Below are 14872 nucleotides of genomic sequence, written 5' to 3' on the forward strand. Positions count from 1 at the left end.
TGAGGTGCAGATAGTTGTAGCTTGGGGGATGTTTGGTCTGTAACATCAGTGATACATCAAGTACTGACAGTACAGCAGTCAGGTAGTTGCTGGAAGGGAGGTTGAACTTTGGATGTTATACAAAAGGAACGCAATCATAGTTAACAGCATGACAGAGATGATAGTTACAGACTGCCTCAGCATCTCTGAGGAGACAGTAGTCCTTCATCATTTTGCATTGATGAGTATTCTTAGCCTTGCTTCAACAAAGATTCACTTACCCTGCAGTCTAGAATGCTTCTTTATGGATGTGTAAAAGAGATGAGTAAAGGCAGATTAGATTGTGATTGTTTGATTGTGAATGTATTGGGATAATTTCAATACACACTGACTATGTTGTGATAATTTCAATACACACTGAATGTATTGGGATAATTTCAATACACACCGACTATGTTGTGATAATTTCAATACACACTGACTCTATGGTGATAATTTCAATACACACTGAATGTATTGTGATACATTTCAATACATACTGTCTGTATTGTGATGCATTTCAATACACACTGTATTGTGATGCATTTCAGTATTGTCACTATACACTGACTATATACGTATACTTGTATGCCTTCATATTGATATTGATTGTATGTTTTCATGCATGTATGTTTGTATTGGATACAGACACTATGTATATATATACTGTGTGCAGATATGTGTTGTATTCCTTGTTTGGCTGTGTTTGTGTTATACAGTTGACAGTATTAATTAGGCAATATTAACATTACTTTGGCTGCCTATCGCCTGAAGTAACCACAAGTTTGCATGTGAATGTATGATTTTTTGCAACAAGGAGTGAAAAGGAACCTCACACACTCACTCACACTCACTCATACCCACTTGCTCTCTCATACCCACCCATTCATAGCCACTTACCCACTCAGTCATACCCACATACCCACTTGCCCACTCACTCTTACCCACTTACCCACTCACTCCCATTCACATACCCACTCACACATACCCATATACCCACTTACCCACTCTCTCTTACCCACTCAGTCATACCCTCCTACCCACTCACACAGACCCACTTACCCACTCACACATACCCTCATACCCACTGGCTCATACCCACTTACCTACTCACACATACCCACTCACTCTTACCCACATACCCACTCACTCATACCCACTCACACATTCCCACTTACCCACTCACTCTCATCCACATACCCACTCCCACATACCCACTCACTCATACCCACTTACCCATTCACTCATACACTCTTGTCCACTCACACTTTCCCACATACCCACTCACACATACCCACTTACCCTCTCACTCAAACCCACTTACCCTCTCACTCATACCCACTTACCCTCTCACTCGTATCCACTTACCCTCTCACTCATACCCGATCACTTACCCACTCACTTTTGCACTCATATCCATCTATTTGCTCATACCCACTTTTTTACTCACTAACTTATACCCACTCGCTCACTCATACCCACTGACCCACTCACTCATGCCCACTTACCCACTTACTCGCTCACTATACCCACTTATCCACTTACTCTTACCCACTTACCCACTCACCTGTACCCACTTACCCACTCTTTCATACTCACTTACCCACTCACACATACCCACATACCCACATACCCACTTACCCTCACTCACTCATACCCGATCACTTTCCCACTCACTTTTGCACTCATACCCATCTACTTGCTGATACCCACTTTTCTACTCACTAACTTATACCCACTCGCTCACTCATACCCACTTACCCATTCACTCATACACACTTGTCCACTCACACTTACCCACATACCCACTCACTCATACCCACTGACCCACTCACTCTTACCACACAGTCACTCATACCCTCACTCACTCATACCCATTCACTCACTCACTCACTCACTTATTTGTGCATAACCTGGTGTGGTCATGATTATTCCCTGTTCTGGTCAGAGCTTTATAGATGATAAATATTTTATGAACCTCACTCTTATTGTTTGAACATTCTGTTTTTAACAGTTTTCTCTATAATAGCCTGACTTGTTCAACAAAATGCATTGATGCATGATCTTCTGAAAGACATGTTGTGCAACTACTGCTACACAAATACAATGTGCCATTTGCAGCTCTTGTAGTCATTAGTGTTATTCATGTGTAATTGCCCCCATCAGTGTGGTACTTAAGTACACAGCTGATCTGCTGGTGACATTTCGCTTGTTGCTGGACAAAGACTGCATGGAAATACACAGTAGAGTTCAAGCTGATGTTAGTAATGTTTACACTTATTGCCAGGGTTGACATTTTGTAACTGTAAACTTGGTGGAAACACCTTTTTACGTTTTACATTTACCATTCGCCTGAACTGGCGTAGAACTGAAACATCTACATAACCTTCTCGATGTCATTTTAGCGGTGCTTGTGTCTGGCTATATTTTCAAGTATGGATATTAAATGGCAAGTCTAAATTGTCATCAACAATAGTTAAAAAAAACCCACAAATTTGTGAACATGTAGTATATGTTTGAGTATATTGGGAAACTGAGCAGAGATGTTGTGAAAATGTGTAGAAATGTGACAAAATGTAATTTTTTTCAGTAACCCATTCTTGTCATAAGGGGGTGACTAACAGGATCAGGTGGTCAGACTTGCTGACTATGCTGACAACATGTCATCATATCCAAATTGTGTAGATCAGTGCTTATGATGTTGATCACTGGACTGTCTTGTCCAGACTCGATTATTTACAATCTGCCACCATATAGCGGGAATATTGCAGAGTGCCATGTAAAACTAAACTCACTCACTCACTGAGTCAGAACTACCATCATTTAGCAAGAATATTGCTGAACATGAAATAAAAAGCAAGACAAAATATAATCAAACATACTAAGATACACAATGTTACACATAGAAGTATTTCAGTGATACAGTGAGTGTAATATACAACAGTCAAACATAGAGACACAGTGCTACTAACTGAAGTCTTGACATGGAGTATGAAAGATTATGTAATTCCAAGTAAATACAGTTACAATAAGCATCCTGGTACAGAGACCGGAACTTGGTGCCATTAGTCCTTATAATTACACACATATCTGTACATTATTGTGTTAAAAGGTCATTGTAATAGCACTAGAAAATTGTTTGGTCTCCATTTGGCCCCAGTTGCTTGCACTGAGGTTCAAGAAATATGTACGGAAAATTTGTGGTAGCCACAGTTTGGAATGGACTGAAAAGTGCCTGCAGTTACTGCTGTGATTGTGGACTGTGGTCAGTAATGCATGTTTTCAAAAACAACCGTCAGAAATTATTTACTTGCAGATTGATATGGCCAGTGTCACAAGCCAGTGTTTGTGTAGCTTGTAGTTGACAGGTGTCGTAGCATTATTACTCTTACCTTGCTCACATTATGTTGTTATGAGCTGTACATTAGCCTTCTGTATGTTATAATGGCCTCTATAACTGTCACTGGTATCTTGTAATAGTCACAGTGGTAGTCACCATATTGTTATGACCTCTACAACTGTATACTGATCTGCATTGTCCTCAACGATAGTCTGCTATTTTGTGATGGCCTTTACAACGGTCTGCAATTCTGTAATGGCCTTTACAGCAGTCTGCTATTTTGTAGTGGCCTCTAAAACAGTCTACTGTGTTATAATGGCCTCAACAATAATTTAGTGTTTTGATTGTACCTAAAATAATCTGCATTGTTGAAATGGCTTTGCAGCAGCTCATATTTTTTGGAACTAACATGTCTTTTCAGCCCTGTCAACAGCCGAGTGTCATCATCTAACGTCAGTCGCCAGAGCACCCAGGATTACTGCAATGATTCCTATGAAGGAACTTACAACAACACAAGTCAAGAAATGCCATCAACAGCTCAGGTTCTGTGGCTCAAGGCCTATGATGGAGTCATCACTCAACTTACCGAGGTTAGTCTGCTTGGTCAACTTACATGCTCCAGTTCTTATCACTCTCTTATGGACCTCAACATTTCGTGGATCTTTTTTTTTTACGATTCTAATATGTTTCAAACACAGGGGAGGGAGGAGATATGGATGGAGTGTGTGGTGAAGCCAGTTGACATATCAGGCTCTTCTAGTCTCAGTTGCATGCATGCATTCATGTGGGTTGGGTGAGTTCTGCCTGGGCACATGAGTGTACCTGAGCGTCCTTTGACATGTTGTGCTGATTTAGTCACAGTTATAAAGAATAGGCGTAGAACAATAGAATCATTAACTAGGGTATTCACCCTTTTTGGGGTAGTAGGGGGCCATGTGGGTAGCATAGTGGTTAAGGCATTCGCTTGTTCCGCCAAAGACCTGGGTTCAATTCCCATATGTGAAGCCCATTTCTGGTGTCTGCCACCATGATATTGCTGGAATATAAAAGTGGTTATTATAAAACCATACTCACTCACTTAAGGGTGGCTGACAGTGAGATCAGTTCACCTCTTTAAGATGCCTCTGTCACCTTCATATCAATCCATACCACAACTATCAATCAGCCAATTATATTCACTAAACATAACACCAGTAAGTGGAAAGTGTATTCATCAATGTCTGATGTGTCCTCACTGATCATCAGTTAGCTTCTCTGTCTCACATACGTGAGCCACAGTTACTTTTTGCAGTCATGCAGTCACAGCAAAGCATAATGTATAACTGAGTGTTGAGGACAACAAGCGATGTACATGTGGAGTGTTTCACTGGATGGTGTGGGGCAGCCATTAACATCAGTAATGGTAATAATAAAACATAAATTAAAACCAAATACATGTATTTCTGTATCTAGCAGGGGATGAAACTCCCAAAAGTTTCAGCTAGACATCTAAATATATATTCTCGACTGATACTAAAATTGTTGTATCAAAATATGATTTAGTGCCACCTATAACAAAAGGGCCATCTTGTTGATATCATGTAGTGCCTTTGATTGTATGTTGTAATTACATACCGGTACATGAGATAATGGGAGTGTGTATGGCTGACAGATTCATCTGATTCAGCATTGGTGCCATGTGTCAATAATTAAGATTTTCGTTGCTTTGAATGTTGTCTGGCTATGTCTAGAAGATACTTATACAGCCATTTAACTAGGTCTTCCTTTTATCCTGAACTATGTGGAGACAATACCCTGCATGGGGAAAGGGACGTGGAGGAATCAATAAGATCTCAAGTAGTGGCTTCAGCCACTGATGTTGTCTGTTAGCAGGTGGCTAGTTGGACAATCAATTCTATCTGTACACAGCTTCTTTCAAACAATATATTTCCTTACAGGAAAGTATTGATTTCCTGTCATTAGTTAGAATGGCTTTACATGTGTTTGTAACAGGCACCTCCCAGTTACTTACGGTTTCCCCCTCCCCTTGTTGATGCATTTTAAGTTCCTTCCCTCCACTTGGATGAACAAGTCTCTTCCTGTTGTTGTTTGAACATTATAGACTTCGCACTATGTGAACATTATGGTTTTTCTCTTGCCTCCCACTTGTGTCGAAATTAAAATTACTTCTTTGTGCTTTTGTGAGCATTATAGTTCCAATCTCACATTTGTGTGATCGTTATAGTTTTGAGCTCACCCTTGAGCCAAAAAAAGGCCTGACCTCTAACTTGTGTGAACACCATAGGTCTGACATCACGCTTGTGTGAACATTAAAGTTCAGACCGCACACTTTTGTGGACATGACAGTTCCTTCTGTGTGAGTTTTTTTCCTACTTTCTTCCTGTCTTGTGTTCATGGTAATATTATTTCCATGGACATTGAAGTTTCTGGATTGACGAACTCACCAACCATAGCTGTTCCTTCTGAAACTAATGAATACAAGGTAGCCAAAGGGTTAAAGGAAATCAGGATGCTAAAAGTTGTATGTAGCTAGTGTGTATGTAATGTTCACCAACAATCATTTCAGCTTTTGCCCTGTGTGTACTTTGATTCATTTATGTTGTCTGTATTTGTTCTCATGCATTTCAAACATGCTGTGAATGATATGAAGCTGAACTTTCAATATAATCATCCCTGCTGATTGCATGCTTGGAGAGAAATCCATGTCTGCAGAATTTCTAGATGTTTGTTTTTGTCATGATAATGTTGATTCAGTCTGCCTGAGCAGTCATATTGGATAACAGCATACTCAGCCATCTTTATATAGCATTATAGTAGCTGGTTATATGCGATGTGTGAAATGTTTTTCATATATCTTCATATGCTCTGAACTATATGGAACATTGACTTGGTTTGAACTGTATGGAACATTGACTTCTTTTGAACTGTATCAAACACTGATGTGGTCTGAACTGTATGGAACATTGTCTTGGTTTGAACTGTATAGAGCACTGACGTCTGAACTGTGTCAACGTGGGCCTGTAGTCATCGGCTCGTGGTGAATTAGCTCATGATTTTGATGAACATCATGTTGACGAAGACAAATGAAAATGTTGATGAAGACAAAGGCATAGTTTAGTCGTTCAAACTTCTTTAGTTGGTTTCACAAGACATGACAAACAAGTATACATGAATGAGGTGAGCGGACTTCCAGCTCAACCCCAGGGCCTTTCCTGCGAGCGGCATAATCCTGCGAGCGGTCGTCCCTACAAAGGAATGCCGGCCTCCACACTCACATCTCACTTCTCACCTCTAGATGTGAGCATACCTATATATACAGTTTTTAACAACAATGGACAAGCAATGATTCAACAATGGACAGCTAGAGAAACAATAGTACTTCCTTCTACAGTTGTTGTGATGACAGACACAGCCAAGGGGGATGACCAATAAAGGCCATAAATGTCATTTACAGTAATTAATGGAAGTGACAAAGAGGAACAAGGTAGCTGACAAAACAATGTACTCTGCGGTAGTGATATAGATCAAGATTGTAGATTGAATAATAATAACTAAATATCATATAGCCTGGCTACATAGTTTTTGGTCTGTAGAAATATTTGGACATGGCTGTCCTGAAGTAGACACTGTAACAACTGTATGGAACACTGACTTGGTTTGAACTGTATAGAACACTGACTTGGTTTGAACTGTATAGAACACTGACATGGTTTGAGTCTGTATAGAACACTGACTTGGTTTGAACTGTATAGAACACTGACTTGGTTTGAACTGTATGGAACACTGACATGGTTTGAGTCTGTATGGGACACTGACTTGTTCTGAGTCTGTATAGAACACTGACATGGTCTGAGTCTGTATAGAACACTGACATGGTCTGAGTCTGTATAGAACACTGACATGGTCTGAGTCTGTATAGAACACTGACATGGTCTGAGTCTGTATGGAACACTGACATGGTCTGAGTCTGTATGGAACACTGACATGGTCTGAGTCTGTATGGAACACTGACTTGTTCCGAGTCTGTATGGAACACTGACTTGGTTTGAACTGTATAGAACACTGACTTGGTTTGAACTGTGTAGAACACTGACATGGTCTGAGTCTGTATGGAACACTGACATGGTCTGAGTCTGTATGGAACACTGACTTGGTTTGAACTGTATAGAACACTGACTTGGTTTGAACTGTGTAGAACACTGACATGGTCTGAGTCTGTATGGAACACTGACTTGTTCTGAGTCTGTATAGAACACTGACATGGTCTGAGTCTGTATGGAACACTTACATGGTCTGAGTCTGTATAGAACACTGACATGGTCTGAGTCTGTATGGAACACTGACATGGTCTGAGTCTGTATGGAACACTGACATGGTCTGAGTCTGTATGGAACACTGACTTGTTCTGTGTCTGTATGGAACACTGACATGGTCTGAGTCTGTATAGAACACTGACATGGTCTGACTTGAATGGAGTCTGCGAAATAGACACTAGCCTGCTAGCCAGTGGCTACTACAAATCAGTCGCGCCAGAAAATTTCCACAGTTACTGAATTTTCAAGGGGTCATATTGTAAATATGTCACTCTCTCTGTCTTGTTAAGTTAGAATACACTTCTAATCAGGCAATATTATGGCTGTAAAAATGTGTTTATCATATTAGCAGCTTAATGATTATACCCATGTCATGCCAAAATATCTTTTTCTCATCAAATTTTGTAATCTTTTGCTTAATTAGTATCTACGTTTAGATTTCGGCCTCTGAATTATTTTTTGGCTAGTAACTTTCAGGCATAGCTACCCCAACTGGCTAGCACAATTTGCTTGTATGGAACACTGACGTGATCGGGACTCAAGGAACACTGATTTGAACTGAACTGTATGGAACATTGATTTGACCTGAACTCTGTGAGACATTGACTTGTAACTTACAAAACATAAGTCAATCAGGACAAGTAGTCAATCCTTCCTCATGTTTCATAAATCATGATCCATGTAAATACTGTCAGTACATTAGGAGATGGTGTGAATGCTTATGATAAAGAAACATAACATTTGTGTTTGTTTTACCTTAACAAATACAAGGGAATCGTTCAAATCCAGATTGTGGAATGCAGTTTTCCCCAGTCTGGACTACACTCTGAGTCCTCGCAAAATTGTTATTAAGCTATCATTAAAGCTAAATCAATTTGCTATGAGAACTATGCTTTGTAACCCAGACAAACACATGTAGTTGACTAAAATCAAATTGGTATGAGAACAATGCTTTGTAACCCAGACATACACATGTAGTTGACTAAAATCAAACTGCTATGAGAACAAAGCTTTGTAACCCAGACATACACATGTAGTTGACTAAAATCAAATTGCTATGAGAACAAAGCTTTGTAACTCAGACATAGCTGACTATAATAACAGTCAGTTGAATAAACATCTCTGTTACTTCTGTTCTCATTTTAATTTTATAGACACACATTAACAAATGTCAGTTAACTCACTGTCGGTTTGAAGTGTTATTATTGACCAATTGCTAGCTGTTTCACATTCACTTGAAGATGAACAGGAGGCATCTGAGTTGACTCATGTTAAAGTTTTGAAAATAGGCACTTTGCAGAGAAGAGCTGTTCTGATATCTCCCTCAAGTTCACAATTTGGAAAACGTGCCTGACAACACTGTATTGTGATATGTGGAAATGTACAGATCAAGAAGCAAACCATGTTAACAGACTTTTTCCAATTGAAGTATTGAGTATAAATATACTGAACATAAATAAAACACAATAGAGAACTATTCAAGTAGTTGCTTGTTCTTAACAAAGGGAGGCAGTGTCTATGGTAACAGAAATATTTGTCTGATACTGACTCTTTAAAATCCAGACAAATGAGTTGGTCCCAGACTGTTGAAGTCTGTAATAGACAGCATCCACTGTAGTGTGTCTGGTTTCCAGTTTGTTGAACCAACAACGACAGTTGCAGTTTTGATATTACAAAAACTCACTCGTCTCTCTGTCTTTCACATTGGTCAAAGGCATTCTTGTAACCCATTAATGTTTGAGTAATTCCAAATGGTTACTCTTTCATACTGTTGTGACGAGACACCTGTCTCCTGATATCTAGTGTACACAATAGGATATAAAAAACAAGGAAGGTCATGATAAGAAATCAATGAATGTTGTCATAAAACATGCATAGATAATTGGATATGTCTCCCCCAATAATTAGATGTGACAAACGCAGAAAATGTAGCAGAGTACTTCATGTATGGAGAGCTATATTTAATTCATAAAGATGACGATGTAACACTGAATTGATCTACAAGCATGTAAGCTGAAGCTTGGATAATATGTGATAAAGTCATCAGGCATGAAAAATAATTAAAACCCAGCTGTTGGCCAGCAGCTGTCCAGAAATACTGAGTTCAGTTTCCTTGTTTGGAGAGCCATACAAAAGTGGTAACGATTTCTGTGCTATCCCAGGTGGGTATCAATAAGAGAGAACTCCGTCTCTTGCACCACTGATTGTATGAATGTTGGATGACTGTTGAAGTTTTACGTACAGATTGAAAAGTGGTATCTGTTGAGGACATGTAGGCCTTCAGTGTCATAATGGATATGTCAGCTGGAGAGGACAAAGCGTCATAATCAATATACCTGTGTTGTCACCTGTGTGACCTAGAACACACAAAGATAGCAGTGGTAGAGACACATTTGATGACATGGCACTGACAGTACAACAAGGAAAAAGGGAAAAAGGATTGACAGGACACTGAGCAACAGTGTTGACAACAAAACCGTAAGCAAAAGCATTGACAGCAGAACCTTGAGCAACAATTCTGACAGCTGAACAACAGTGTTGACAGCAGAACTCTTAGTAACAGTGTTGATGACAGAACTTTGAGCAACAGTTCTGACAGCTAAACCCTGAGTAACAGTCTTTACAACAGAACTCTGAACAACAGTGTTGACAGTAGAACCCTGTGCAATAGTGCTGACAGTAGAATGCTGCGCAACAGGGATCAGAACAATACTTTCTGACAGCAAGAAAATAGGACACAGTTAACAAAGAACAGACAGTGTTGACATCACATCAGTACACAACACTTTTGATGTAACAACTGTGGACAACACTTTGAAGTACCAACATCAGAAAACAGTGTTGACAACACAGTAGGTGACAACTGTGTTGACATCACATCACTGGACAACACTTTTGATGTAACAACAGTGGACAACACTTTTGGTGAGGCAAAACAGAGATGACATGGCGAGATGGTGATGACATCACAAGAAGATGATAGACAGAGCAATGTGTCTGGATGTATTCATGACCAGTGGAATTTTCTACAGAACCATTGGAATAACACAGCAATATCTAGTTACGTATTCATAGCATATTCTTGGAACTCCAACACAGATTAATGTGTTCACCACTTTTGGAAGCAAGAGAACAGAACCTTAGAGTCAACATTAGATGTATTTGAAATTAATATTGTGGATATTTGGAATATGCATATAGGATATGTGATGTAGAACCTATTGAGGGGCTGAGTTAGTCAAGTTACATGTTGCAATCACTTGGAATTTGCCATCAACCTGTAATTGCCTCAAGCTTTTATATGTAAGACCTACCCTAAGAACATTTAGTGTTTAAGAATTTATCATCAACTTAATAAACAGTTTATGACTACTCAAAAACATTCAAAATTGTTTAGTGAAAACGTCTGTGATATACGGTATGTAACCTGGATTCTGTTGCCTGATTAATCTAGTGTCAGTTAATCTTGTAGAATCTCTCTGTAGTGAGATCCTTTGGAGATGGGCAGACTTTATCTAAATATTTTTCAGGGTTAGACAACTAGTTTGACATGTTTTTTTTTCTAACAGAGACAGGTGTGCATTTCAACAGCACTATGTTTATGAGAGAAAGAATTGTGTAGTGTTGCACGGAGGCTAGCACGCACCTGAGACACCTGTCGCTGCAAGTCTGATTAACATACCACCTATGAATACCTGCTCTGTGGAAAAGCATGTGGGTTCTGGAGGTACTGTTTAACACTACAGAAATCAGAAAATTACTAAGTTATAAATTTTCACCCAAACTGGTATCCTAGCAACAAGATGGGAAGTTTAATAGATAAATTCATGTCAGAAAATGACAAGTCAAACTGTGAAACACTAAAGGACCAGGATGAAGATATGCAAACTGACTCATCTGAGGAAGTCAGCCATTGTGAAAGTTTAACACACAAGACAAAAGAGGAACACAGATTACTGGACATCTTACCATTATTTGTTCAGCAACTGTGGCGGATTCGGAGTGAAAAACAAGAAGCTGTGTTAGCTCCTGACAAGGCAATGTCTACAGGTGATGGCAGGTCACAGGAGTTGGAAGATGTTGAGGATGAAGGTGCCACTGGAGGAACAGATGAACATCATAGTGACCCTGAGTGTGACTTTTATAATCAGAGCTTTCAACATGAAGTCAATGGTCATCAGAAACCACAGGTACCAGTACACTCCATGTATGTCATATATGAGATGTGATTTCAATAGATGGTTTCTTTCAGGAAACTCACTGATTTGGGATGGACCCAGAAACAGAATGTGACCGTATGCTGCTTACTTTTTGAGATAGGCTTGACCAAGATTTTGCATAGATGTTGCCCTGTTGTGTTGGGACAAGGGCTGGACTACACCTGCAGTTTATTGATGATGAGCAGGGTTATACATCACACCATAAAACTGTTGTGGTCAGGGCTAGTGGTTCTCAACTCTTTACTCAAAAACAAGCACAACATAAGAAATGACAGTATCATATATGATTATCTTTACCATTACAAATCAGATGTTCATATTAGGGTTGGGTTTGAACCTCTCATCTGTTTATTACAGTGGAGGATTTGACTATTTAAATTATACTTGACTGCTGCTATGATCTTTGACTCCCCGTTTAATTGTTTACTTATTTGGAGTGCATATCTGTCCCCACTCTCAAGCAATATCTTTCTGCCCATATATCAGCTCTTCTCAGTCATTCAGCAACTGTCCCTGTTTAATGCCATTTGAACATGCAAATGTGCCCACCCCAATCTCTCCTCACCTGTTATCTCACCACCTGTGTATCCCCCATCCAGTCTCTGTCCACCCATATACTACCCACTCTGTTTCTCTCTAATTCCTTGAAAATCCAATCCAAGACAGTCTTATTTTCATATCCACAAGGTCTACAAAGTTTACAGCCTCTAGCTGATAGAACAAAGTAGGTAAGTGAAGTTGGCAGATTTGATCCGTCAAAGCTAATTATCCCTGTCCATTTGTTTCCCACCATGTCCTCCACTATCACTGCCTTATAACTCTCCACAAAATATCTTGTCACAACTGCCCTTTCCAACCATCTAAACCACAATCATTTGTCCCGAAGCAATTTCTTTTAAAACCATGTCTTGACTTGGTTGACACATATGTCATCAGTTCCCAATTTTGCAGATTGACGCTTATGCTGTTAACAGCTGAGTTGTCTGGTCCAGGCTCGATTATTTACACACTGCTGCCATGTAGTTGGAATATTGCTGAGTGTGATATAAACCTTCACTCACTCACATTAATCTCTTCCACAACCATCTCTTCCATATTAATCTCACCCACAGCTAATATCTCCCACAACCATGTCTTCCCACGACCATCTCTCCCATATTAATCTCACCCACAGCTAATATCTCCCACAACTATGTCTTCCCACGACCATCTCTCCCATATTAATCTCACCCACAGCTAATATCTCCCACAACCATGTCTTCCCACGACCATCTCTTCCAATATTAATCTCACCCACAGCTAATATCTCCCACAAATATGTCTTCCCACGACCATCACTCCCATATTAATCTGACCCACAGCTAATATCTCCCACAACTATGTCTTCCCACGACCATCTCTCCCATATTAATCTCACCCACAGCTAATATCTCCCACAACCATGTCTTCCCACGACCATCTCTCCCATATTAATCTCACCCACAGCTAATATCTCCCACAACTATGTCTTCCCACGACCATCTCTCCCATATTAATCTCACCCACAGTTAATATCTCCCACAACTATGTCTTCCCACGACCATCTCTCCCATATTAATCTCACCCACAGCTAATATCTCCCACAACTATGTCTTCCCACGACCATCTCTCCCATATTAATCTCACCCACAGCTAATATCTCCCACAACTATGTCTTCCCACGACCATCTCTCCCATATTAATCTCACCCACAGCTAATATCTCCCACAACTATGTCTTCCCACGACCATCTCTCCCATATTAATCTCACCCACAGCTAATATCTCCCACAACTATGTCTTCCCACGACCATCTCTCCCATATTAATCTCACCCACAGCTAATATCTCCCACAACTATGTCTTCCCACGACCATCTCTCCCATATTAATCTCACCCACAGCTAATATCTCCCACAACTATGTCTTCCCACGACCATCTCTCCCATATTAATCTCACCCACAGCTAATATCTCCCACAACCATGTCTTCCCACGACCATCTCTTCCAATATTAATCTCACCCACAGCTAATATCTCCCACAACTATGTCTTCCCACGACCATCTCTCCCATATTAATCTCACCCACAGCTAATATCTCCCACAACTATGTCTTCCCACGACCATCTCTCCCATATTAATCTCACCCACAGCTAATATCTCCCACAACTATGTCTTCCCACGACCATCTCTCCCATATTAATCTCACCCACAGCTAATATCTCCCACAACTATGTCTTCCCACATTAACCTCTTCCACAACCATTTCTTCCATAACCATTTCTCCATATTAATCTCACCCACAGCTAATCTTTTCCACAACCATCTCTCCCACATTAATCTCTTCCACAACCATTTCTCCCACATTAATCTCACCCATAGCCAATCTCTTCTACATTAATCTCTTCCACAACCATCTCTCCCACATTAATCTCATCCACAACCATCTCTCCCACATTAATCTCTTCCTGCAACCTTTCCCCCTCTCCCAAATCAATCTGTATAACCATATTTTCCTCATCATCTCCCAGTACTACCTGTCAGAATCTTCTTGTACTTAACCATCTTTCCTTCAACCATCTTACCCAAACCTTATAGTCTGCTCCTCCACCTCTCCTAAACAACCACTGCTAAACAGCCACATATCTGCATCACCATCATCATCACCATATCTAGAGAAAACTAACAAGTTTAAATCTGAACTAAATCAGTATTCGATATAGATGAAATATACCTTCATATACCTTCATTGCTTTTTAGAAAAATATATCTATCATACTTGTTATGTACTCTGTGGGCGTTCAGTCTGTATCATTTGCAACAGCTGTGAGACTTATTTCAGTATTTGCTGATGGTTGTTTGTTATTGATCTTGGCAGTGTGTCATGTTTGGGATTGAGCCATCTGTTTCTGATACAGGTCTGATGGCAACTCACCTCCCAGTCACAATAACACTACCACTCTCAT

General features: G+C 39.9%; 1 protein-coding gene across 7 annotated transcripts in view; it reads left to right on the forward strand.

The window, feature by feature from the left end:
• The window catches only part of LOC137277417 (protein unc-13 homolog B-like), a 156871-nt gene that overhangs the window by 89239 nt on the left and 52760 nt on the right, over positions 1-14872 (forward strand). For all 7 annotated transcript variants that reach the window (XM_067809137.1, XM_067809131.1, XM_067809132.1 and 4 more), the window contains one exon: positions 3780-3948. In XM_067809137.1, coding sequence (XP_067665238.1) covers positions 3780-3948 — 169 coding nt within the window. The remainder of the gene's footprint in view (positions 1-3779; positions 3949-14872) is intronic.

Source organism: Haliotis asinina, chromosome 3 (genome assembly GCF_037392515.1).
Source record: "Haliotis asinina isolate JCU_RB_2024 chromosome 3, JCU_Hal_asi_v2, whole genome shotgun sequence".
Classification (NCBI taxonomy): domain Eukaryota; kingdom Metazoa; phylum Mollusca; class Gastropoda; order Lepetellida; family Haliotidae; genus Haliotis; species Haliotis asinina.